General features: G+C 37.1%; 1 protein-coding gene across 2 annotated transcripts; it reads left to right on the top strand.

Moving 5' to 3' along the window:
- The first annotated feature begins 3,682 nt into the window (after positions 1-3,682).
- On the top strand, positions 3,683-24,604 carry BRMS1L (BRMS1 like transcriptional repressor). 2 transcript variants are annotated; one of them, XM_056492287.1, is made up of 10 exons: positions 3,683-3,910; positions 8,442-8,532; positions 11,123-11,250; positions 14,024-14,103; positions 17,192-17,288; positions 17,652-17,735; positions 19,089-19,153; positions 20,588-20,627; positions 21,313-21,439; positions 23,068-24,604. In XM_056492287.1, exons 1-10 carry the CDS (start codon positions 3,775-3,777, stop codon positions 23,189-23,191), a joined length of 972 nt encoding a protein of 323 aa, XP_056348262.1. In that variant the 5' UTR covers positions 3,683-3,774; the 3' UTR covers positions 23,192-24,604. The 2 variants fall into 2 exon arrangements, with proteins under 2 accessions (XP_056348262.1, XP_056348263.1); XM_056492288.1 differs by lacking the exon at positions 21,313-21,439 and having other exon boundaries at positions 3,684-3,910; positions 23,068-23,191.
- Positions 24,605-24,997: the final 393 nt, after the last annotated feature.

Consider the following 24,997-nt stretch of genomic DNA (forward strand, 5'->3'; position numbering starts at 1 on the left):
GCCTTTCGGGGAGAAACAATTTTGTAAAGATTATTTCCTTTCTATCAAAGGAAATATTTTGCCTCAATCTCTCCTGTTATGTAACCCACAGGAGTAAAATGGATATTTTAAAAATAAGTCATAGCTCTTTGTGTTTATTTTGATTAGTACAACTGTACATCTTTTGCAGCATATATCAGAGTCTTTTGCTGAGGAATGAACATCATACAATAGTCTTCAAACCCAGCTCATAACTGGCACTCCATGACTGCTACTTTAAATTGCTGCTGATCTTGACCTGCATGCAAAATAGCCTTTTCAGAGTTCTTGTGACCTACCTCCTAATATAGCACTTTGAAATCAAGGGCAAAGAGTTAGATTTAATGAAGTGTTCAGTGTATCATTGTCACAGCACAAGCTGATTTGTAGCTGGGCAATTAATTCAGCCATAAATAAGATTTGATTCAAGTAGCCTGGTTTGATAAACAGGCCCCTAGGTGAACAATAGTAGGATAGATTCAAACCCAAACAGGGATTTCACCCAATGAGTTCCATCCTAAGATGCAGATGCCATTGGTCAGAGAGCTGAGTAATCCAAACTCCCAACCAATCATATATGTTTGCACAGGAACTCCAAACTCTTTTTAAGAAGCATTCACAAGAATAAAAAGGCTTTTGTAACATGGGTCATAGAGTGCCGTGTCTTTGTCTCGGACCTGGCACCAGCCAACGTTACACATAATTTTTAGTGATAGAAAGTGAAATAGTTTGGTTGGCTAGAGTCCAAACACCCCAGGGCTACCACTTCTTTCTCTTGCTGTTCTATCCTATTTGGAGGACCTCAACCCTAATGACCAGACCTGTGATGACCAGTCCAAGACATGCTGCATCTTTGAAATGGGAGAGACTCCTAAAGAGAAGGTATTTCCAACTTCATTAAGATATAGTGCACTATATTGCACACATGGTAAAAGCTCTTTCATCTCTGCTTCTCCTTCAAGGTTTCATCTATACCTGTGTCCTAATGATTCACATTACACATACATTTCTGTCTGGTTTCTCCTTTTGCAATCTTCCTCCTGTCAGAAATAGTAACTATGCAACTACTCACTACAACAAAAGCCAGAAATCAGGATTATAATCAGAAACTTAGTGACTGCTTTTCAGAATCTAAAATGATATATGTTTCCACTCACTGCCTCCATTCAATAAATTAGGTATAAAATTATAGCTTTTCTTCCTAGCTTTTTCTTAAGGCATCTCAAATTGGGAAAAGCGATATCATTATCTGTTCTAGCCAGCATTTTATTTATAATGATTGTTATTGCATCCAAATCTTTTCAATACCAGTTTTCAACAGAATTTTCAGTTTTGAATTTTTACATGGTTGCCAACTGTCCCTGTTAATGGTCTCTTTTTAATTGTTGGAAAATACCACAAAAAAACGATCAGCTGTTAATCCCCAACTCCCCATTAAATGCAGAACCCAGCAGATGAGGATGATGACAATCACCTTCTTAATAGTTATTTTACTCTAATGAAGGGCATAAGTCATGATCCAGAAAAAAAAAGCAATCACACCTTTGTGGGACCTAACACTTGCATTGACTTATATTGATGAAATGGTCAATCAGAGACTGGTTCTCTCGTGGTTGGCTGGATTCATAGATATATGTATACACACTAAACAAAAATCTTTGCAATTCCTCTAACAGACTGGACAGAATTTCATCTTTCCCCACTCCTAGCATTTGCTTCTAGAGAGCTGATTAAGATAGGTGTTGCCAATTTCTATGTTAAGGGCTGTGTTAAGTGCCCTTTGCTCTTATATTTTCCAGAACTACATTCGGACAGTCAAGTTAACTTCAACCAGTACCTTTTTTTTCCTCCACATAAAAGATGTTTATATTGCTTTAGCTGGGTAATCTCCCCCTCTCCTGGCTATAAACAGAATAGAAGCATGTAGAATTGTATGTTATTAAAAAAAGTTTCTGGCTAAACTCCTTCCTGATCATGGTTGCTGATTTCCATCAGGGCATGGGAACATTGTTTTCCTTCTGGGGTTTATTTTTAGTTCCTTTAGACCTAGTTCCAAGTGTTTGAATAGGAAAATACAATCAAATCAAAGGTTTCCTGTTTTCGTGCTATTCATTTCACTGCAACTATTTCCAGTAGTTAGTTTTTTTTTTTTTTTCTAGTCCAGAACCTTTGATTTCTAGTCTTTTTATCTTGCTAGTCCAAGGGAAACGGAATGAAATCTTGTGATTTCAATGAGGATTATTTGGGCAAGCTTCTGTCCATTTCCCTGCACTTGTCATCCTATTCATTTTTAGTGTTTTCACTTGGTTTTGGAATTTCCTTTTATTTTTTAGCCTTTCATTTCCTTAGCGTCCTCTCCTCCTCTTTGTTTACCTTTTTTGCCTGATGTCAGGATTTTAATTTGATTAAATGTGCAAAGTTTTGGTCCTTTTTGCTGCTCCTTATTCCATCTCGGTCCATTTGGCTGTTGTCACTCAATTTCCAAATTTTCTGGTTTTTTCCCATTGCAATTTAACTTTCCAGGGCATCTGTGAGACTTTGTCTTCTGACTTCAAGATTGCATTCCCTTTACTGAAAGAAAAAAAAAAAAAAAGAAAAAAAAAAAAAGAAAAGAGGGAAAATTCCAAAACCAAGTGAAAACACTAAAAGTGAATGGGATGATAAGAATTTCAGGGAAATGCACCAAAGCTTGCCCAAATAATCCTCATTAAAATCACAAGATTTCATTCCCTTTCCTGAAAGGAAGAAAGTAGGTGGACAGGTGGATAGTTTGGACAGGTTTTTCCAGAAAGTGTCACTTTTATTCAGTACATCTTATGTGAATGAACAGAAAAGTACTGATACTCAAATCCAAAAAAATTATCCCAACCCTGCGCAGATTGCAGTATTATCTCTTTACTCACTTCTCGTATCTACTCTCAGTGGACAGATGTCAGTTTTAGTTAAATCTGACTTCATTTAAAGCATATCACACTGGGTACAGGACAGCAAGTGACACTGGAGAAGAAGCAAATTCTGTTGGGGAGGCCACTATTCACAGAATCATAAAATGGTTTGAGTTGGAAGAGACCTTAAAGATCATCTTGTTCCAAATCCCCTGCCATGGGCAGGGACACTTTCCAGTAGTCCAGGATGCTGAAAGCCCCATCCAACCTGGCGTGGAGCACTTCCAGGGATGAGGCATCCACAGCTTCTCTGGGCAACCCTCACAGTAAAGAATTTCTCCTTAAAGAACCGCAAGGACCCCTCTCCTCTGAGATCCGAACCATAAAGGACTCCTTGCCAGGATGCAAAACTCCTCGGCAGGAGCTCAGGGGGTGGAGGGGTCATACGTATGGCCCCGCCTGGTCCCTCCGCTACACGGGCGGGGAACGGCCGCGATGGAGCCCCCGCCGGTTAGGGCCACAGCCTCGCTCGGCCTCCTGCGGGAGACGCGGGCAGGTACAAAACGCTCCGAGCTCTGCCCGGCCGCGATGAAGCCTCTCTCGCCACCGAGCAGTCCTGTGAGTGTCCCGGGACGGGAGAGGGGCACAAAATGCCGCTGCTACGCACTCGGCCCCTCACAGCGCCCACCGGCCCCTGCTCTCAAGACGGACCACAATTCCCAGAGCGCCGCGCGCGTCGTGACGCCAGACGGCGGCGGGACTCGGCCAATGGGCGGGCGCGCAGGCACCGGGCGGGGCGGAGCGGCCGGTGGCAGCGGCGGAGCAGCGGCGGGAAGGGCGGGCTCGGGGCTTCACAGCAGCGTCGGGGACGATGCCGGTCCATTCCCGGGAGAAGAAAGAGAATAATCACGATGAGATGGAGGTGGACTACGGAGAGAACGAGGGCAGCAGCTCTGAGGAGGAGGAGACCGAGAGCTCGTCCGTCTCCGAGGAGGGGGACAGCTCAGGTACCGCAGCCGTCCGGAAGGCAGCGCCGCTGTAGAGGGCGCCGCGGCGGCTCCGTCAGCGCTCGGTGCTGCCCCGGGGACACCCCGGTTCCGCCCCGCTCTGGTGGCTGTGTTTGTCCCCCCTTCCCCTCCCCACCGTGACCCCGCCCCGGCCCAGCCTCCCATCGGCTCAGCGGCGGCTCTTGAGGCTGCCGGCCAGGCGCGGGAGCGGGGCGGGGCGCACGGGAGGGAGCCCCGCTGAGCCCCGGGCCGCCGGCCCGGAGCGGGCTGGCACCGGCCATGGCGGCCTGGCCGCGCCGGGAGCAGCCGTGGGCTGTGCCCTGCTGGGCTAGGGTGCGTCCTGGCAGAGGGACGCCTCGCTGAGGCGCCATGGCATGTGTACATACGTGTGCATAGATGAACACATGGGTACGTACGTATAAGTACATATTTCCATGCGAGCTCATGAATTTCTACTAGGTGTTTTAAGATCTGTCTTTGAGGGGCTATTGGAAGCCCTTTCAATACCTACCACTGGCCTCTTTTGCAAATCGCTTTGGCCTCTACTCGGTTGAAGGTCCCTTTTTTCCATAGTTTCCCTCTGGACTATAGATTTTGAATTACATTAGTAGCTGAAATCTAACTTTTAAAGGGTCATTTTTTCTATGTTTAATTTACGTTGTGTTATTAAGAAGATTATTGTTATCTGTTCAAACTTTCCTTGTGATTACTACTTTATGTCTTTGATCTTAAAACATTTCCAGGTGATAACCATTAGGAGTGTGTAGTGCCTTATTTGACTAGTGATGAAATGCAAGACAGTGGATGGAAAGGAAGTTGGACAGGGTCAATGATTTGAGAAAAGTCCTGATGTCGATGTGTAGACCAGGGTCAGTCCTAGACCTGACATGTGATTCTGGCAGCTGAAGTGATTTAATGCTGAGACCCCTATATCACCAAAATAAAAATGTCGAATATTCTGAGTTGGAAGGGACCCAGAAGGATCATTGAGACCAACTCCTGGCTCTGTACAGGACACCCCAAAAATCACACCATCCTGAGAGTCTGGGATTAGGAAGGAGTAAGTGTGTTTTAAGAGAATGTAGTCTGTGTTTCTTTAAAACAATACAAGAAGCTCTCCTAATAATTTTTTGTTGCATTCCACAGAGAAATGCTTTTAAGGGAGTACTTAAAGTGGGATGATTACAGAAAATTACATGCTCGTCTCAGTGTGTTGACCAATATGAATCTACTCCTTGGAAGCATATTGTTTCTACAGACTTAAAGTGATTAGCACCCTAAAAAATAAGTATCAATTGAAATGTAAAGATTTTTTTTTTGTTATATTTGTCATTTGCTTTAATTACATTCAGCCTTCTTTTTTTTTTTTTCTTTCTCCAGTAAATGCCTGAGAATACAAAGGTGTTATTAGGAGAAGCGTCACTCATCCTTGAGAGCTGGCACTCTTTCTATCCTGTTCATTTAGATGTTAGGTACTTAGTACAGGTGTTTTATTGACTGGGATATAGAATAGTTTCTTAGGGCTTAATTGAAAAAGCCACAAGTTATGCTTACTATCCCAGAGGAGAATTTGGCCATTTTTTGAAGCACTTTATATAGGCCACAGCTTATTAAAAAAACTATTTTAGGTGCTGTTACATTTTAAGTGCTGTGTGGATTTTTTTATCTTTAAACCAGATTGCCCTAATTACTATGTTGGACTGCTTGAGTATAGTAGGGAAAAACAACTGTGATTTTGAAAGTGTTTACAAGTACTGTGGATACTTTTTGCAGTATGAAACTGTATGGTAAATCTGAAATTTTGAGAAAGGATGGGCTTATCAGTAGCTGTTTTAATATGAAATGAGCAATCTTTCACCTCCTGGGATGTAAATTTTCAATTTGAAAGCCATAAGATTTGATCTTACAACTTTTTCAGCAATGCATGTTCCATAGTCTGTTTAAGGAAAGAATGAGAAAAAATTCCATAAGTGGGGAATTAAAGATATTTCAGGACTCTGAAATATGAAAATCTTAATAATTTTATGAATCTTACTGGAAGAATAAAGATGAACCAATTGAAGAGCAACTTAGCAAGTGAATTGACATTTAGTATGGATGATTGGTAGAATGAAGACTTCTAGGCAGAAAGTCAAAGACTTGAAAATATCTGTAGCTGAGAGCAATTGGAGAGAGCTATGTGTTATTTCTTCATCTACAAAGAAGTCAGCTGTACCCTCAGATACCAGTAAATAGCAACATGTCCTTGCAACACAAGTTTAAAATGTAAGATGCAGTCCCTTTCCCCTCCAACACTGGGTGTGCTCTGATCCTCAGCCAGGTTTACAGTTCTAGTAGTCTTTGCTTTGTACTCCCTAAACATAGACAAACAATAAAATGTTACTTTAAGGAAATCTTATGAGTGAACTCCTTACTAAAACATACTTAGAATCAAAAGCATAGCAGAACATATTTGAAAAATGTTTGAGAATAAAGGGTAAAAACTGTGGGTATCCCAGTGCTTATTCCTGTTTGGTTATACTGGGAGGTGCCCTCACATTTTAAAGAAGCTTTATTTTTGTAGCACTGAAATGCTTTAGACACCTCTGAGTAATGTGATTGTCACATTCCTTAAATCTGGCCAAATTATAAGTTGCTAGATCGATTTTTTGGCTTGGATATTGTGTCAAACAATCAAATAAAACTTTGTTCTTTAATATGATTTTCAGCCTAATTCTGGAATTATGGTTTTGCCTTACTTTTGAGAACAGTATTTTAAATAATATCTCTTAACGGCTTGATGTGCTCTTCCCCCACCCTCCCCATTCGTTGCATTTTTTTTAAAGTTCTGTCTTCAAATGTTCTTGCTCTTCTTTCCAATACTTCAGGTTATATTGTGTTTTAAAACTTTGTGCACTGTTGTTTTTGATTGTACTAACAGTACAGACTGCATTAGGTCTTTAATTTGGACTCATAGTTGCCATTTTAATCCTGATGGGTATTGCTGTGCTGACTGTGGTTTTTCATATCCAGAGAAGGTTAGTATAGTTTTTAGCCTTAAAAGCTTGTGATAATTTCAGGAAGAAGTTGAGTGCAGAGAGGTCTGAGTAGAAAATCTGATTTAATCAGATTCTTCCAAGTAGCTAGTGGCCCTGAAGCTTCTCAACTTTACAAATTGCCATACTGTTTTGCAAAGCAGTAAGAATGAAGACTTGCATGCTGCATTCTGTAGTTGGTGTAGGAGACAGCATAAAGCAGTTAAACATGTTTGTTGGAAAAATGTTAGTGAGGAAGAAGCAAAAAGCTCGGAGTTGTTTATAGCCTAAAAGAGTGATCCCTGCTGGCTCCAGGATCCTACTTTGCCTCTCTGTGAGGAGGTAGGATTTTTCTTGCCAGAGTAGCTGCTTGCATAAGTAAGGGCTCCTTTGGACAGTGCCTTCTCTCAAGCACCTGGCCTGTTTGCATTTGTTCAGTCATGGTTCCTGAGTGCATGGCCATCCCTTCTGCATGCCTGCTCCTGGTTGATAATGGTCAGCTGCAGTGTAACTGTAGAGGGCTAATTCCGACTGCTGTTATAAAGCAGTTTCACTTATCTGACTTTTGAATATGGCTTAACAAATCTTTTTTTTTTTTTTTCTGGGAAGATTGGGAAAGAGTCAAGAATTTTGTATCTTAGTTTCTCAATTTTCTAGTTTAAAAAAGGAGGTAACAACTGATGTTTAGTAACATTGGATATCTCATTGGCAGTGTCCAAAGTTTTGGCAAAAAGTTGTGTATTTTTGTTGCTATATCCTCTAGGTAAATTACAAAAAAAAAAAATCAGTGTAAAGAGTTTAACATTAACTACTCTTGCTGCATAAAAACATATAAAGTCAACTGTCTGCAGTGTTCTAGACTTTTCAGGTTAAGAAATGTTTCATTAGGGTAATTTTGAATGGTCATTAAAATGAATTTCAGATATTTTTACATTAATATTTCAACTTCAAAGAATTCTTCTAATTGGACAGGATGAAACCTGTTTCAAAATTATATTTTACTTTTTCTTTAAGAATATTAATAAATCTTGAATTTTATATGACAAATGTTACAGGGAACTGTGCTTGCATTCCAGGGATTGCTTTTGTTTGTACTAACCCAGGATACACTTGGATTTTCAATGGTGGCTTATAACAGCCCATGCTTAATGGTGTCTTTCATTTGGTGTGATACACATTGTTTAATTTCTCTGTTTCATTCATTCTTATTGTATCTTCTTCTTCTTCTTATGTATCTATTTCAGTCCTGAAATTACCCTCTTGAGGTCTGACAGTGCTGTTTCCTGTTAAGAGGAAGAAGAATTGCTGTTTATGGAGTTTTTTCTAGAATTAGATCAAAGTTTCTTGCTTTGTAACTTATATGCCAAGTGATTTCTCATATTCTGCTTTATGAGAATAATAATATAAGAGAGAAACTGTTCATGGCTATAATTCAGGAACCTTTGGCATTCACTAGAAACAAAATATCCCATTTATTTGGTTATGTATTAAGTTGTTAATATTTTTTTTATTCTTAGAAATGGATGATGAGGACTGTGAAAGAAGAAGAATGGAATGTTTAGATGAAATGTCCAATCTTGAAAAGCAATTTACAGACCTTAAAGATCAGTAAGTATTTTGATGCTTCAAGTCCTTCATTTGAAGATTCATTCTATGAAAATATTGTGTGCAGCTGATGTTGTTTGTCTTTTGTATGTGTGGATGCTACTTTTGGAGAAAAGTAAGGACTGGGAATTCTGAAATTACTTGCAGGCAGTTGTTCTAGAATGCTTCTGTGCATTTATGTATTTTTTGTTTTGCTGTAAGGATGGTTTTGAAATGTTCCTGTGAGGGGCTACTCTGGGTCTGTTGCATCAAACTCCCTGGCAGAACCAAGGAACTGGGATTTTAGGGAAATTTGATATTTTGTTTAATAATTAAATTTGTTTTCATATATGCTCAGATGAGTTAGATGTATCTACTCCAGTTTGAATTGCTGGCATTTTGGCAATTAACTTATAAGGTACTTGGTAAATGAAACTTTGGGAAGACCTAGTCTGTTCTTGGGCATATGCTTTAATTGAAAACTTAGTTGTTATTATGGTTCAGATGCATATTTATATTGTGAGATAGTTCTTTCTGCTACAGAACTGGGAGATATAACTTGCTTTACATAAGAGGACACCTGTGAGGTGTGGAAGTAGTAGGGTCTGGAAAGAATTGCCCAACAAGAAATTCCTTGCTGCAGTGTCTAGAGAAGAGAAGTATGTCCTGCTGTTCTTTGGGCTGCACATGTGAAAACATGGGAAATGCAGCCAGCTGATGAATACTAGAGCCAGTTGGTACTGATTGGTTTAGCTTTTGGAAAACTGTCAGCTTTCAGTTCAGCATTGCTCTTCCATCTGTTCAACAGCTTGGATGGCTGAAAACAACTTGTGGAAACAGATCTTTAAGGAGTGAATATGAGAGAAAGTGGTCTTGAGAGGAAGGAAGAAAGTACTTTTGGGGGCTTAGGGTTTACAAATGGTGTTTGAGAAAGTGGTAAGGCTGTGCTATATGGAGGAAGGCATTGTAGAAGCACATTGGTTGAGCAACAGAGGGATTTGTGTGGGCTGAAAGAACAGTGGGAATACCAGAAATGGAGCATTAGCATGATGGAAGAGCCATTATAGGGAGAAGCAGCTGTGAACAGGGAGATGATGACAAAGTAGAAAAAGATGCATTAACAATGGGATTTTTGTCACAACTAACAGCAGAGATGGTGTAATGGTTGGGTCTGCCTCCTCATCCATTTCATTGAAACTGAATTTGGATGTTATGAGATAAGTAACATTTACAGTGATTTGGTATTTATTCATTTTAGATAAATCATTATTTGAAAGTACTGGATAAATAGTTGTAGTCCATCAACTGCTGCATGGTACCAAGTGCTGACAGCATCCAGTCCATAACTGCTTGCTTTTTTGTAGCTGGTACTTAGTACTGTGTGATCAGATGTTAGTGGCTGGCCCAGTCAGGTGCACTGTGCACCCAGGCTTATGGTCTGCCTAAATAATTCTGCTGTAGCTCTGTGTTAACCACCATGTGCAGAGCATGTTCATCAAGGGTTAAGCCCAGCGAACTGGGGTTTGTTTAGCTGCAGCTGTGTTAGCTGACTGCAGGGCAGATGCTGGTGGCAAGGTGAACAGGCAGTTATTTCTCAAAGAGGTCTTGATATATCAGTATGCATGAACTTTATTTTGTATAATTAATTACTTAACCTGTGCATTTTAAATAAGTAAAAGGTAGCATCCTTGTCCCAAGGACATCTGTTATGTGTGTGTAAACAAGTAACAACTGGTGTGTTTATAACACCTAGAGAGTTTGTACATGTTTGCTTAAATTTTGCAACTTTTAACTGTGGAGTGCAAGGTGAAAAATGAGAACAGGAAAGGTTAGTTACATTGATGATTCTAACATGGAACACTAACAGTTACAAGTAAGTGGAGCTGCATTGAGATTGAAATGTTTGTAATTGATACTACATTAAATTCTTCAAAGTGCAAGCAGATTTAGTCATTTCTGCCAGAAAATATCAGCTGTTATGGAATGACTGAATTCCAGGTAAAACAAAAATATTTTAATTACACTTCCTTTTGGCAGGAATAACATCAGAACACATCAGAAATTATCTCAATATATTTATAATAGTACACAATGTGTAGATTTCACGGGAGGTGAATTGAGGGTTTCTTCATTAAGCACCTGCATCTCTTTTTCCTTGGTTTATGGTGGTGTGGGAGCAGATATGTGAACACAAATGTGAATGATTATTTCTATCTACAAACTGTTTATCTTTCTCTCTCTCATGACATAACCCAGTTTGTTTTTATGTACTGTAGTACCTTTTCATCTCCACTTCCATGTTGATTCATGTCCTATTATTAACAGATGTGCAATATTTTTTTTTCTACTTCCTTAGACATGGAGATACATTTAATTTTATCCTTTCTGCACGTCTGATTGTTTGCATTTGCTTTTCAGAAAGGCTTAACAGACATGGATAGCGTTGTTCAAAAAGAAAATACATATTGGAAAATTCTAATGCTAGCAAATCCTCTTTTTGTTTCAGTGTTCCATAGCATTAACAAAGGGATAACAAATAGTATTTTAAAAATATTTCTTCTAACTTGTTTTTTATTTTAAATAAAATATGTAATTTTATTTCTATTATTTTAAGACTTTACAAAGAAAGATTAAGCCAAGTGGATGCAAAGCTACAAGAGGTCATAGCTGGAAAAGCACCTGAATATTTAGAACCATTGGCAGCTTTACAAGAAAATATGCAAATCCGAACCAAGGTGGCAGGTAGGCATGTAAAATGGGTATTGCTGTTTCAAAGTATAAGCTTGCTATGCATTTTAAGGTCAGTCTTCTGTTTTCTTTAGAATTGTTAAAGGAATGTGTTTTAAAGTTAGAAATATTTTAGCATAATTTTAAATATTAAGTAGTTTTTAAGTCAAAATGAATATGTTGCTTACCTCCTTGCATAAGTTGCCTAATAATATCATGCTAAAATTACGGCTCTTTTTAATGTTTCACTTGATAGTTGCCTGTCTGTGTAGTAAGAACAATAAGCTTTTACTGAGTAAAAGCTAATAATCTTTTTACTCAGAAGCTTTGGGATCAAGTCTACACATTAGTCACTTTTGTGGGGATATGTGGGTGCTATGTTATGATATTCTTGCAATCTAGTATGACTCCTGCTCTTCTAGTCCATGTCTCTTATCTGCTCCTATCCTTCTGCTCTGGAAAAAGGAAAAATCTCTTGTCCTTGGTGTTTTTCTCTAAGCTGAATTTTGGTTATCAAAACTAATGTTTATACAGGATTTTGTGCCCACAGAAGAAGGCAAGAACATTTATCTTCTTGTATACAACCATATAATCATATGAAATTGTAATATTATAGGAAAACAAAGTTCTATACTTCCTATTGTAAATTTCTTCATTTTACAGCTTGATTTCATTAGGAGGATTCAGCTAAGTGTTACCTAACACAAGCTGCCAGAGAGCCAAACGACAGACACCTGTGATCTCTATAGTCAGAGAAGCTATACCAGTGTATTTTCTAAGAAATTTAGCAGAAACATGTTCAAGGCTGACTGAAAAATGGCAATCCACCTTATACTTGTCATAATAGAAGTGCTGTTTCAGTACTGCCCAGTATGTCTTCATTGGTACTTTTGACTTTGAGAATTTGAAATCTTTTGATCCATTGCATTTCTTTCCCTCCAGATCTTATCTGTAATGTTTTTTCTCGGCTGCTGACTCAGCATTTCTGGGTTTTAAGTTCTGAGCCCAACTTTATGTGACTGGTCCTAAGTAGGCCACTTGGGCTTTGCAGGAGGATCTCAGCTGAATTTGCAAAAGGCTTGATATAAAAGCAGCCTTAATCCAGGCTTTTAATTTTCAGTTCTAAATGTGGCTATCCATCAGTGCTTTCATATGGGTGGGTATGGAATATGCAGCATATTACACATTTTCCTGATTGGTCTTCAGCACCACTGAACAGCCATGTTTCAATGTAAAAAAAGCCCAGCTTAAAAACAGCAGTTTCCTTGAAGTGGAGAATAGAAAATAGGAGTTTTTTTCCCATTTGTCCCCAGCTGAGTGACTTTGATAACATTATTCTGGAGAAAGCAAGAGACTGTAGAACTGGCTTGTTTGCTCTTACTGTTTGTGAGCCTTGACAGAAGTGGGTAATACCAGGACTTGAGCTCCAGGAGGTAACCCATAAGGATCTACTGTTACTGAAGAAAGAGGAGGAAGTGGTGACAAAATCCCCAAACTAAACTATGTTTAGCTAAACTTTGGATATAAATGCATCTGTGTTAGAAAAGAAATTTGTGTTCTTCAGCTCTCTAAGGTACTATTCACATAAAAAGTGGATCTTGACGATTACAGCTAGTCAGAAAAACAACTGTTTCTTCTAGACCAGTTCATGCCTATATTTTTCACTTTCAGCCAAATAAACAGTGACCTAAATATGCCAGTCAGCCATAAATATTAAGAAAATAAAAGCCAGCATAACATAGCAATGTAAGAAAAGAACATTTTCAATTCTAAAATAGTTTCACTGTGGAAAGATGATGGATGCAATACTTTGTGGTTTGTTTTTCAGAGGGATTGCTGCTAGTAGTTTTGTTCCTCTAGTACTGTGTTCATTTATAGTAAGTTGAATTATAAGGAAGTTGGTTTTGGAAGTTTTTCAGTTGCAAGACATCACCATTGTGTGTGCAAACTTAACTCCTCAAGTTTCTAATCTGAAGCAATAGAAATGTTTTCTATTGAATGCATTGAATATATTAAATCAAATTCCATTGATGTTTGGAATGATGCCTTGAAGCAGCCCATTAGCTATGCTGGCCTCCACTGATGTTGTGATAGCTTTATTGGCCATTTGTCTCTCAGTGGGATCAAATAATGTGTCTAACATAGAGTTCAAATCAAAAATTACATTTCAGGTATCTCTCAGGTTTTTTTCAGCTGCCTAGTGGACACATTTCCAGAAATGTCTAAAAATGCTCCAAATGCTTAGAAGCCGTACCCTTTACCACAAGGTGATTGTTTTTAAGAATGGAACAGTCTTGTTAATAATGTAATTTATTAAGGTCATGCATTATAAAGTAAGTCTTATTCAAAATATTAATTTGTAGGACCTTTTTTTTTTCAATCAGTTTTCTAGCTTTTTTAAAACCCCAAAGCTATATTTTAAACTTCAATTAGAAGCTAGAAGAGGTCATTCAGTATTTAAGTTTGAAAACTGATGATATTCAGGATAGTTTGATCAAAAATATGAAATAGACTTATTTTCTAAAGTTAATGTGACCGCTGGCGTAATTTATTGACTGTCAGGAGAAGCAGTTAAAATACCATTTAGTTTTACTCAGATCTTCAGAATTAAGGATTTACTTGTTCTTATTTTTCTTTAAAGCAGTCAGCCACTCTAAGTGCCTAATGTAATATATCTGTATTTTCTACTGTGTGCATGTGTTGAGACTTGCAGGCAGTTTTAAAATAGAATTCCAAAGTCAGATATTTGCTAAAGAAAGTAATATTGCTGTAATTTGTCTGATTACAGGTATCTATAGAGAGCTCTGTCTGGAATCTGTGAAGAACAAATATGAGTGTGAAATTCAAGCCTCTCGACAGCACTGTGAGGTTGTGCCAGCTGTTTCACATTGATAGCTAATCTCATCTAACTTTACTGTCTGTCATGCTTTTCAGGTTCAGTGTATGTTTTTGTTATTGTGGTTATTTGCTTTTTGAATGCAATTGCTGTGTAATATTTAAGCCCATGCAAGAGGTTATTCAAAGCAACTAAAAATTAGAATCATAGAATGTGCTGAGTTAGAAGGGACTCATCAAGATCATCTAGTTCAATTCCTGGCCCTGTGCAGGACACCCAAGGATCAAACTATATGCCTAGGAACGCTGTCCCAGCACTCCTTGAGCTCAGACAGGCTGGGACCACTTTACTGGGGAGCCTGTTCTAGTGCTCTGCCACTCTGGGTAAAGAACCTTTTCCTGGTATCCAACCTCAACTTCCCCTGACTCAGCTTCATGCCTTTTCCTCAAATCCTATCCTGATCAGGAGAGTAAAGATATTGGTACCTGCCCTTCTGCTTCCCTGGGTGGGGATATTGAAGACCAAGATGAGGTCTCACTTCAGTCTCTGCCAGGCTGAACAGACCAAGTAACCTCAGCTTCTCCTCCAGAGCCTGCACCATCCTCCTGGCCCTCCTCTGGACCCTCTTTAGTATATTAGTAGCATTCTTATATTATGGCACCCCAAACTGCCCCCAGCACTCGAGGTAAGGCTGCCCCAGAGCAGAGTAGAGCAGGACAATCCCTTCCCTTGCCTGGCTGGCCATGCTGTTCCTGATGACCCCAGGACACAAGTGGCCCTTCTGGCTGCCTGGGCACTGCTGGCTCATATTCAGCTTTCTGTCAACTAGAACCCCAGGTCCCTTTCTGTGGTGCTGCCCTCCAACCTCCAATTGCCCTGTCTGTCTGTACATCCAGGATTACCCTTTCCTAGATGCAGAATCCAGCACTTGTTCTTTTTTAACTTCATTTGGTTGGCAATTGCCCAGCCTTCTAATTTGTCAAAGTCTCTCTGCAGGGCCTCTGCCCTTGAGGGAGTCAGCAGCCCCTTCCAATTTAGTCTTATTGGCAGACTTGCTTAGTATTCCTTTGAGTCCTGTGTCTGAGTTGTTAATGAAGATGTTGAAGAGCTTTTTATTACTTTGGCTTAGCATATATATATAATATATATATATTTTTAGCTAAGCCATCTTATTTTTTTGTTATCAAGCTCTTATTAATAGATTCCCACATTATTTTTTACCTTTTTAATAAAAAGATTACCAAGAAAGTATCTAAAATATCTGACATATTAGCTAAAAACACCTTACATTTTGATAACAAAACCAAAGAAGTATTTTTGAGATGCATTAGGCAGCTACTGATAGAGCTGTCATTGCAAAAGCAGTTACAAGAAAAATATATTTCTTTCCTTGAACATAAAGATTGCTGTTCATGTATCTACATACTGGATACTGTAGTACAAGCACTCAAATACATGTATTTCCAATGCTGTACATAGCTTAGATCCTGAGGATTTCATCATAGTACTCCTCAGCCCCCTTACAGTTGCTTAAAGGTGTTTTCTTATGAGTGGTTCACCATATTCCTGAATTCCTACTGGTTCCTACTATACCAAAAAAGCAAGAATATGCATGTGTACTTCTGAAGAGCTTTCCATTTTCTTGATGCCCTGGGAAAGAATTAGGTATTATGAAGGATGACTCATTACTGGCTGTCTTTGTTCCTGTGAATACTCCTGAGGCTGGACAGAAGCCTGTAAGACTTGCAAGGTCTCTTATCCATGATTGAATTATTTGCTTTGGTTGTGTATTAGACCTTAAAGTGGTCTTTGTCCATTGTTTTGCTGTTATGTGAAACATTCAGAATTCACCATCCAACACAAGTCTCTATTAAGTCATAAAAGCTGCTTGTAGAATTACTGTTGCTCTGGAATATAACCATTCAACAAGAATGCCTCTGATGCCTGTAATACCTTTTCACACCTTATTTGTTACCAGGTAAGTGAAGCAGAACACATGCCTGAACACAAACACTATTCAGTTTTAAAATGCAATTTTAAAATGGTCTCAGAACAGATAACACTCAATTGTCAGTTCAGATATATGTAAAGAGGCTTCTGCCTTTTAAATTCACCTGGAAAATGTTTTTTTATAATGAGGCATTGAAAAATATGTGAAAGGAAGTCTTTAGAATTTGACTACTTTGTAACTTGAGGGAATGGTAGGTGTGACAGTCATTTAGTGGAATAGGGTTCTTTGTCCATTCCTCAACAGATATGCTTCACTCCAGCAAACTAGCTTGAACACTGGTAAAGGGAAATTTCTGTTACTGTGCTGTGGGCAAGAGCAGTTGAGGTGCAGACATTGCTTATTTGGCTGTAGGGAGCTACAGCCTCTGACAGAGACATGGTAGCAGGTAGCTGGATGGATTGACTTGAGCTGCTTACGGTGTTTTTTCAGTAAGTTCAAGCTCTCTGTTTTCCAGAGTTGTTGAAGACATTGCTCACTGAAAGTAAATGTTAAAATCTAACAATTTGCTGTATTTCCTACTCATAGTTTTGGAAATGTGCAGGCTTATGAAAGAGCAGTAGAGTAACTTTCTTAAGGCTTGGAACTCAGCTTAATTCCAAGTTAATCTGTTAGAGAATTTAGTGGATTTTGATGCTGACTTTGAAAAAGTAACTGATCTGTATAAATACTGTGTAATTTAGTATAGGAAGTGGCTTTATAAAAAGCTTTCTATTAAAACATTAGCTTTTGTGGTTTGTAATGAAGGGTGGCATAGAGGTCACTACTTTAGTTACCCATTGTGAATAAATCTTTTCTGTCCAGAAGAAAAATACTATGTTTGTGTCAAAATGCAAAGAAATATTCTGGAGAGCTAACACCATGTTCTTAATTACTCTTAGTATCAGTAGTTAATAAATATGTAATTATATTTTCACTTGTGCTAAGTGAATGTGCTGTTTTTAAGGAGCTAGATTCTCATTCATACTAAGAAAGGGAATAGAGGGAGATTGTCATATGCTTTGTGGCTTCTGAAAAAGCTATTTTTATGTTCCTTCCACTGATGTCTTAAATTGTCAATATTTTGATTACTGAATTCAGTAATGAAAAAATCTGTAATCTTGCTTTTCTAGAGTGAGAAGCTTCTCTTGTATGATACTGTACAAAGTGAACTAGAAGAGAAGATTAGAAGACTTGAGGAAGACAGACATAGCATTGACATTACCTCAGGTAGATGGAAATTCAGTTTGGGATTTTTAAATTTGTTTTTAGTCTTCTGATGGCTATTGATTAGTAAAATATACACATAGTATTTCTGGTGAGTTTTAGGTTATCTTCTAAAATGCTGTTCAGCTGTAGACTTTGGGCAGGGGGTTGAATTTAAACTTCAGTTTTGGTTTAATAGTTGTCATGCCTTGTATCTTTTGGGAGTATTAATCTATGCTTACATAATCTTGTAACACCTTTATTCTGTTTAGAAACAGCATCTGATCAGAAAATATTTTTCATTTTTGGACAGTGTTTTCTGCTGTAAAAGGAGCTAAACTTGAAAAGGTTTCTGATTCATAGCATGTTCTTTTAATATCTTTTCAGAATTATGGAATGATGAGCTCCAGTCCAGGAAGAAGAGAAAGGATCCATTTAGCCCAGATAAGAAGAAACCTGTTGTTGTATCAGATATCCTTTTACTGAAATCGTTGTTCTTTCTAGTAATGTTTGCAGTTTTATAGCTAATTATTATTAATATCAAGTTGAAGTGATAATTCTTTATCAAAACTGATTTTTGCATGGCAGACATTTTTCTAATTCAGATTAGAGAAACCATATTGACACATCCATCCCATCATGAAAATTTAAATAAGATTCTCTTACCAGCTACTAGCTTTTATGTAGAAAATGTTTCTAAAAGTTGATTTTTCTAACTCTTAAAGAAAAATGGAGTTACAAGAGAAAAGCCCTTGAAGGCCACTTGAACTTTATCAACTAACCATATAAACAGCATTGGATTTTCTGAATTATGAGTGACTTTGCCATTTTAGAATATACTCCAAACCAAAAATGCTAATATAGTATTACGTATAAAATCTCAGCAATTTCAGGAAGCTTATAATGCTAGAAATCTTTTCAGTAGTAAATCCCTTGTGAAGTAAATGAATTTGTTCTTTTTGATTGTCTTTTAGAAATAGTTGTGTACTTGTCAGATCTATGCAAAGCAAATACCTAGAAATTTTACACAGCTTTTGATTTGTAAGTTTTTGCTCTTTAGAGAAAAACAAATTTTAAAGTGGTTTAAGATTTTTAAAATTTCAAATGGAATTTTAAGTTTAAGCTTGCTCTCCATTATAGGACATTTTTGTTTTTATACATCTATAGCACTTCTTGTTAAACTTATTTTTCAGAGATGAAATGGGGAGAAACAAAAAGTGGAGGGTACTGTAATGGAATAGGTGTACTACATGGAGTTTTGTTTTGAAGTTCATTTATTGTTCTGATACGTGTTTTTTACTTTGCAGTTGATAGTTTAAGGAAGGGGGCTTTGTCTTTTCACCTCCTGTTTTTTGGCTATTTGATATTCAGATATGTGGTGCTGACCATACTTTGCTATTGAAGATATATGATGTGGAATACTGTAAAAATAATTATTTTATTTAAGCTGATGTTAATGTAGGTGCTATTTTGCAGTGGTACATTGAAATTGCAATTAATTTTAATTGTAATTTGAATTATTGCAAATAAAGTAATATTTGAACTGTTAGGAATAGAATGGTTGTATCTCAGCTATTTATTTTATCCTTAAGTTGAACTCCAGTAGCCTGAATATCTACATACTATTATTACCTCTTTTAATAATTCTTAAAGTGTACTTCTAGATTGCATAATTCAATGATGGATGTGTTTGCACTGAGCTTTTGCTTCATGTTGGTACACTTTTTGTGGAAGATCTGCAGAACAGAGCTATTACTATCTTTCTACAAACATTAGAGTGTTTTCATTATTTCTATTTAAAAGAGTTTTCCTTAACATTTCCACGCCCTTATATAGTTTATATGTTACAAGACCTTGATATACTTGAAGACTGGACAACAATAAGGAAGGTAAGATGAAAGGATGTATGCCAATGTCTGAATTTAGTTGGTTCATGTCTAGTCCTTTTGTTACTTAAAAATATGTACCTGGATTTCTTACATGATCAAAATACTAAAGAGATTTGTATTTCTTCAGTAGTCAGGTAATCCTTTCATTTCAAGCTGTAATTGCTATTTCTTCTGATTCTACCCAAATCATACAGAGTAATCTGTTAAAGGGGTGCAAGAGGATATTTCTAAAATGGGGAATCCATAATTTTCCATGAAAAAGTAAGCCTAAAACCAGTGTTAAGTGGATCTGCTTTCTAATAGTTTGGCTAATTGGGTAGAAACTATGATAGGATAGTCTAATAGGATTGTGCTTTATGTGAATTTTTTTTTAAATCTCATATGACATGTGTTCATATAGTAAGGTTTTTGTTTTAAGAAGATTTCTGTGGTTTGACCTCTCCTTTTTTTTTCCCCACAAAAATGAGGAGCTCAGTTTTTCTCACATTACAATAGAATAATGGTTTACAGGAAGAGAAATTTGTTGAGTCAATTGATGTATTTGAAAAAATAAATTCAGCTTTTAATTGCATAATGCCTTTGTTAGATCTTCATAAGACTGCTGAAGGATCTTGCTGTAATGAAATGCTATCCTTGGCTTGCACCTGCACTCAGAAAGCTTCCCCTACTATCCTAGTGCATCCCAGCTTATTCACTTAGGTGAATTCAAAAACTTGGTGGGGAGTTGGCTCTGAGTCAGTTTTGCTCCTGTTTTTTCCCTGCACCTATTTCCTAAACAAGAAGTAAAATGTGACCTTTATGTTTTCTCCTTCTATCACTTCAGAGGAACAGCCACAAAGTACTTTTCCCTCGTGTTCTTTTCTGTATTTTTACATAATTTTAAACAATAGCAGCAAACCCAGGAGCTAGGGCTTTGCCTTTTCTGGAAAAAAAAATTTAAATCCCCTAAAACAAAACAAATGAACCCCCAAAAACTCTTGAGTGCTTTTTTTTTTTTTTTTTTTTCCCAAGGTTATGTGTGGTCTGGAGTTTGCATGAAATAACATATGAAACTCACAAATAAATTAAAAGACTAGATTGCTTATATAGCATTTTGTTTTTCATACTGAGTTAATGTAATTTTGTGTTTCCTTGACAGAATTACATAAGAGCAATTTTGAGGATTTAATTTAGAAAAGATTGAGTTATTGAAATCAAAATTTAATAAAGAAAGTGATTTCTTTCACTCTCAAAATGCTTTTTTATTTAGGTACCGAGTCACCATTGAACACATTTTTATTTTAGAATTCTCATTGTATTTTTTGTATGTAAATGCAAGAATCTACTTGCATATAAAAGCAAATGCCAACGCATATTACTCCACAACTAAAGATGGAAGCTAAGACAAAATGAATCTGCCTGCTAACTAACTTTAATTTTCTTTTGTGTTTCAAGGCAATGGCTACGCTGGGACCACACAGGGTAAAGCCAGAACGTAAGTAAACATAGTCTAGTTCCACAAGACTGAACTTGCTGTGTCCAGTGATGCAAACTGCATCCAGGCAGATTGTAGTCATTATAGTACTAGTATAGAGATGGAGGATGGGATGAAGTAGCTGGAAGATGTGGCTTTTGTCTTTCCCCTCTCTCAAGGTGTAGCTTGATTGCTGTTTGTATTGACACAAATTCTAGAAAATTATCAACAAAAATTCAGGCTTCTAACAGTGGTTTGCAGCATTCATATTAGCAAGCTGGGCCAGCATTTGCACAAGATAAAGCAGAAAACTGAAAGCATCTGGACCGTACAGGTGCATTTCAAAGGATGCTCACTACAAGCTACAACCCTGAAAAAGCAGAGCTGTGGGAAAGGAGTGGTATTCATGTTTGGCACTGAAGTGAGAAGCATGTTCTTGCCAAGTAAAGTCACATATTTGGAGGTGAGGAGGAAAAGGGACAGTAGGCATGTAGATGATAGCTTCTATTTGAAAATGAAAATATAACTTAATTATCTGAATGGAAATAAAAAGGTATATTGCTTCCAATTTTCATGCGATTATTAAGAGACAGACTACTGTTGGAAAAAATGTGTATTCTGTGTAAATAACTTGATGAAAGTGTATTTAAGCACCCAACTGATTTCTGTAAAGTCAGTAATAAATCACTTTTATTATTTAATTTAGCACCTGTCAAATTAGAAAAACATCTACATAGTGCTAGATCTGAAGAAGGAAGACTCTATTATGATGGCGAGTGGTATGGACGAGGGCAGACGATATGCATTGATAAGAAAGATGAATGTCCTACAAGGTAAAGATTATTTAATTTATGCAACTCTGTACATTCATGTTAAGCAATAGCTTACATGATGGCATTAAAGAGTAAAGCCTATGTGGAAATACTGCCAGCTCAGTGACATGTACTAGTTCACCTTGGATGACACCAAAGAAGAGTGCTGACTTGTGAGAGGTTAGTAAAGGTTAGAATTAACTGAAGGGTTGTCAAGTTAGAATTTTGCCAACAATTTACGCTGTTACTAGTTTCTGATAGCCTTTGAGTAATTTTTTTTTTTTAGTATCTTGAGAGTTTGTTGCTTTGAGAATTTGATCTGTTGGCTCGCCCAAAAATATTTAATTGTGGAAAAACACTTTATGCGGTTGAAAATAAGCTTTGTTTTCTGTTGATTAGTGCTCCAAAAGAAGAGAGGAACTTTTTAATAGTATTTTCTTCTCTTAAGAAAGGTTCTACCTTGGAACAATCTTAGAGTGCAAATTTGGTTAAATGTTTAAGATCTAAAAATATATTTTCTCTGTATGGTTAATATTTGTAAATTCTAAAAGTCTGAGTGTATTTAAAATTAAATGTGTATTTTACCTTTTACCGAATGGGGCAAATAAGTCTAAGCCCAATGTTGATTAAATATACACATGTACTCAGGAAAATCGACATTAATTTCATATATCAGTAGTTTACTGTAGAACTGACTGTTTCTCTTCTTCCTTGTGTATGGTAAAGAGGAAAAAAATTTCAGTGTGGTGTTTGTTCAGGGCTGAAACAGGAAGATATTTCAATAAACTACAGATTGTGTTTGAAATTTAAAAACCTCTGGATTAATTTAGCAGAACACAGCAGTTGTACTGGGCCGAGTAAAGATCTTAGCTCTAGTGTCTGACAAAAGCCAAAAAGCTGATGCTTAACAGGGCAGTCATGCAGTGGAGCTTTCCTGGGCTTTCAAAACTTTCACAACTTCTGAGACTAGAGGGAATTGTCACACTCAGTATGCAATTGATCTTTGTTCTATTAATTGTTTTAATCTTTGGTTTTGTGCTTTCTGTTTTCCCCATCAAGCTACTTGAAAAGATATTTTTTCTATGAGATATGGGGAAGGAGTTTTGTTCACTCTTTGTGTTAAATGTTACCGCTAGGAGCATAAAAACAGGGCTCATTTAACAGTAAGTCAGTTTTCAGTTTATTTCTTGTGGTCTTCATGTAATGAGTAAGACTTGAATACATTTTGTGCTTTAAATCGTGCCCTCAGGTTGTTCAAATTTTTTTCAAGTACTTCACATTCAATGTGATTTCAAGGCTTTTCTTGTTTTTACTATGCGTAGTTTATTGTTGTGTTTTCTCTGTGTGACTGTTATTCTTTTAAACAATTAAAGTATTTGTACCTGTTAGGGTTTTCTTGTGAGAGAATAAAATAGATGGCTGAAACATCCACGCCTTCACTAAAGACTCACGCGGTTGCCAAGGAATTCTGTTAAAACTATCCTTAAGAGTGGTGACAGTATCTTTTGGGCCTAGCATTTACAACTAATGCATATTTTCATTTACTGTGTGGAAATACAGCTGCGGTTTTGAGGTTATTTTTAGTTTATAGGCTTTCTAAATGCTTCTTGTTTTTCTTCCCTTGACCCTTCTTCCCTCATTTTCTGTAGTGCCATAATTACAACAATTAACCATGATGAAGTTTGGTTTAAAAGACCGGATGGAAGCAAGTCTAAGCTGTATATTTCTCAGCTGCAGAAAGGAAAATATTCAATAAAGCATAACCACAACTGACCATTGCCCACCGGATATGAAACAAGCGGTATTGCCATGCGTGATGTGCCATGGGGTGAAAATTGTATTTGATAGTGTTTTGTATTCCTTATCTATTTACAGCAGTATCTAATGTGTATTGGTCGTGCTGTATGTAAGCTTCATATGGACGGCCTTCAGAAATCTGAGGAGGGTAAATCCTGTTAACAGACATTTTGCCTCTGAATTGGGTCCAGTGCCTAAGATATGAAGTATGCTCTTCAAGTATAATGCTTCAAAACTTATCATACTTGTAAAATGAAAAAAAATTCTTTCTCCATTGGTGACCAGTTGGTGTGAAAAAAAATTATAACCATAATTACCAGCAACTCACTTTATTTTCAGTGACTGTGTCATGCTTCTCTTGTGGATGTAAATTTAGCCTGCTCAGCCCTTGCTTTGGAATAGATTGTAACATGCATAAGCATTCTTTTATCCAAAGTGTACTGATTTATTTAAATTATTGTCCTCAACAGCTCTGCTAGTACCGACTGTGTTACATTTTGTAAGGTTTACTATACTGCTTGTAATAAGACAAAGCCAATATTTTGAACTATGTTTTTGAAGAGCACTTTTCTAGTGTAGGACCCTATTCTGTAGCAGACAAATCATTGGTGATGTTTTTACTTGATTGCCAGCAAAATTTATGCATAAGGTAGACAGTGTTGCTCCAACCTGTGTTATTTGTAGCCCACAAAGAGCGACTGGGGGGATGGTTACATAAATGCTGTTGCATGGCCTGCATGTTTGGTCACAGTTGTATGAAATATGATGAATTTTTGTTAGGAAAAGAAAATATCTCCCCAGAAGTCATATATCTGGGGGATTTTCTCTGAGTTTTTAATGAAACACTTATTTTCAGAATTTCTGTACCCCATTTCATCTTACTGTACACCGGGAGTATTTCGTGCAGCTTAGGAAGCTGAATGTCTTATAAGTCTTGCTCTTTAGCCACAGAGAAAAGTCCTAAATCCTTGATGTTACTGTGATGTGCTTCGAGCATCTAGAATGATAGACGGGATTGTTGAAGAATTGTTAACACGTTGGTTATGTGCACTTTAATCTCCACTTCTAATGATTCTTCTTGGAGAAAATAAAGCATCCATTTGCTTTAAATGATCACAGCAAATAAATATTTTTATTGTAACATATAAATTAATCGTCTCTTCTAGTGCAGGGTGGTAAGTACTTTCCAAATGCCAAATCAGTTTCTGCTGAGTGATGCTTTTCTACACTTGTATGACATTATAAATCAAATGTACATAAAGTATCAATTGACATGTTGGCTTTTAACAAGATGAACTGTATGTATACAGTTGTTTGATAAACTTTTTGTAATTAAATATTTGCATTTTTTAACTTAGTATATAAATAAATGATCTGTGGTAGTGGGCATCTTTGATGTCGTTTTGCTCTTTGATTTTCTAATCTTGTTGGAATTGTTGATCTACCAAATAGCAGAGGGAAATATTCTTAAACAATCAGAGGTCCTAAAGCATTTAGAAAAGACTTTTGAATTTTTTGAGATTTTGTATATATGGATTTTTCTTTTTTTTTTTTACAAACTTTTGCAAAATATTTTATGGAAGCTTTGTTCTATGACATTTATAAATCAAACATAAGTACTGTTAGGAATCTTATAGGTGTTGACATCCTTGAAATCATTTTTATTTAGGCTACACTGGGTACTCTAAACTGTTTTTGTAATTCACCCCTTTCCTTTTACCTTTTATGTATTTTTCATCTCTCTAGCTGGACTTGATTATTCCTACAGCTTTTTTCTGATCT

The sequence above is a fragment of the Oenanthe melanoleuca genome, chromosome 5, assembly GCF_029582105.1.
Source record: "Oenanthe melanoleuca isolate GR-GAL-2019-014 chromosome 5, OMel1.0, whole genome shotgun sequence".
NCBI lineage: Eukaryota > Metazoa > Chordata > Aves > Passeriformes > Muscicapidae > Oenanthe > Oenanthe melanoleuca.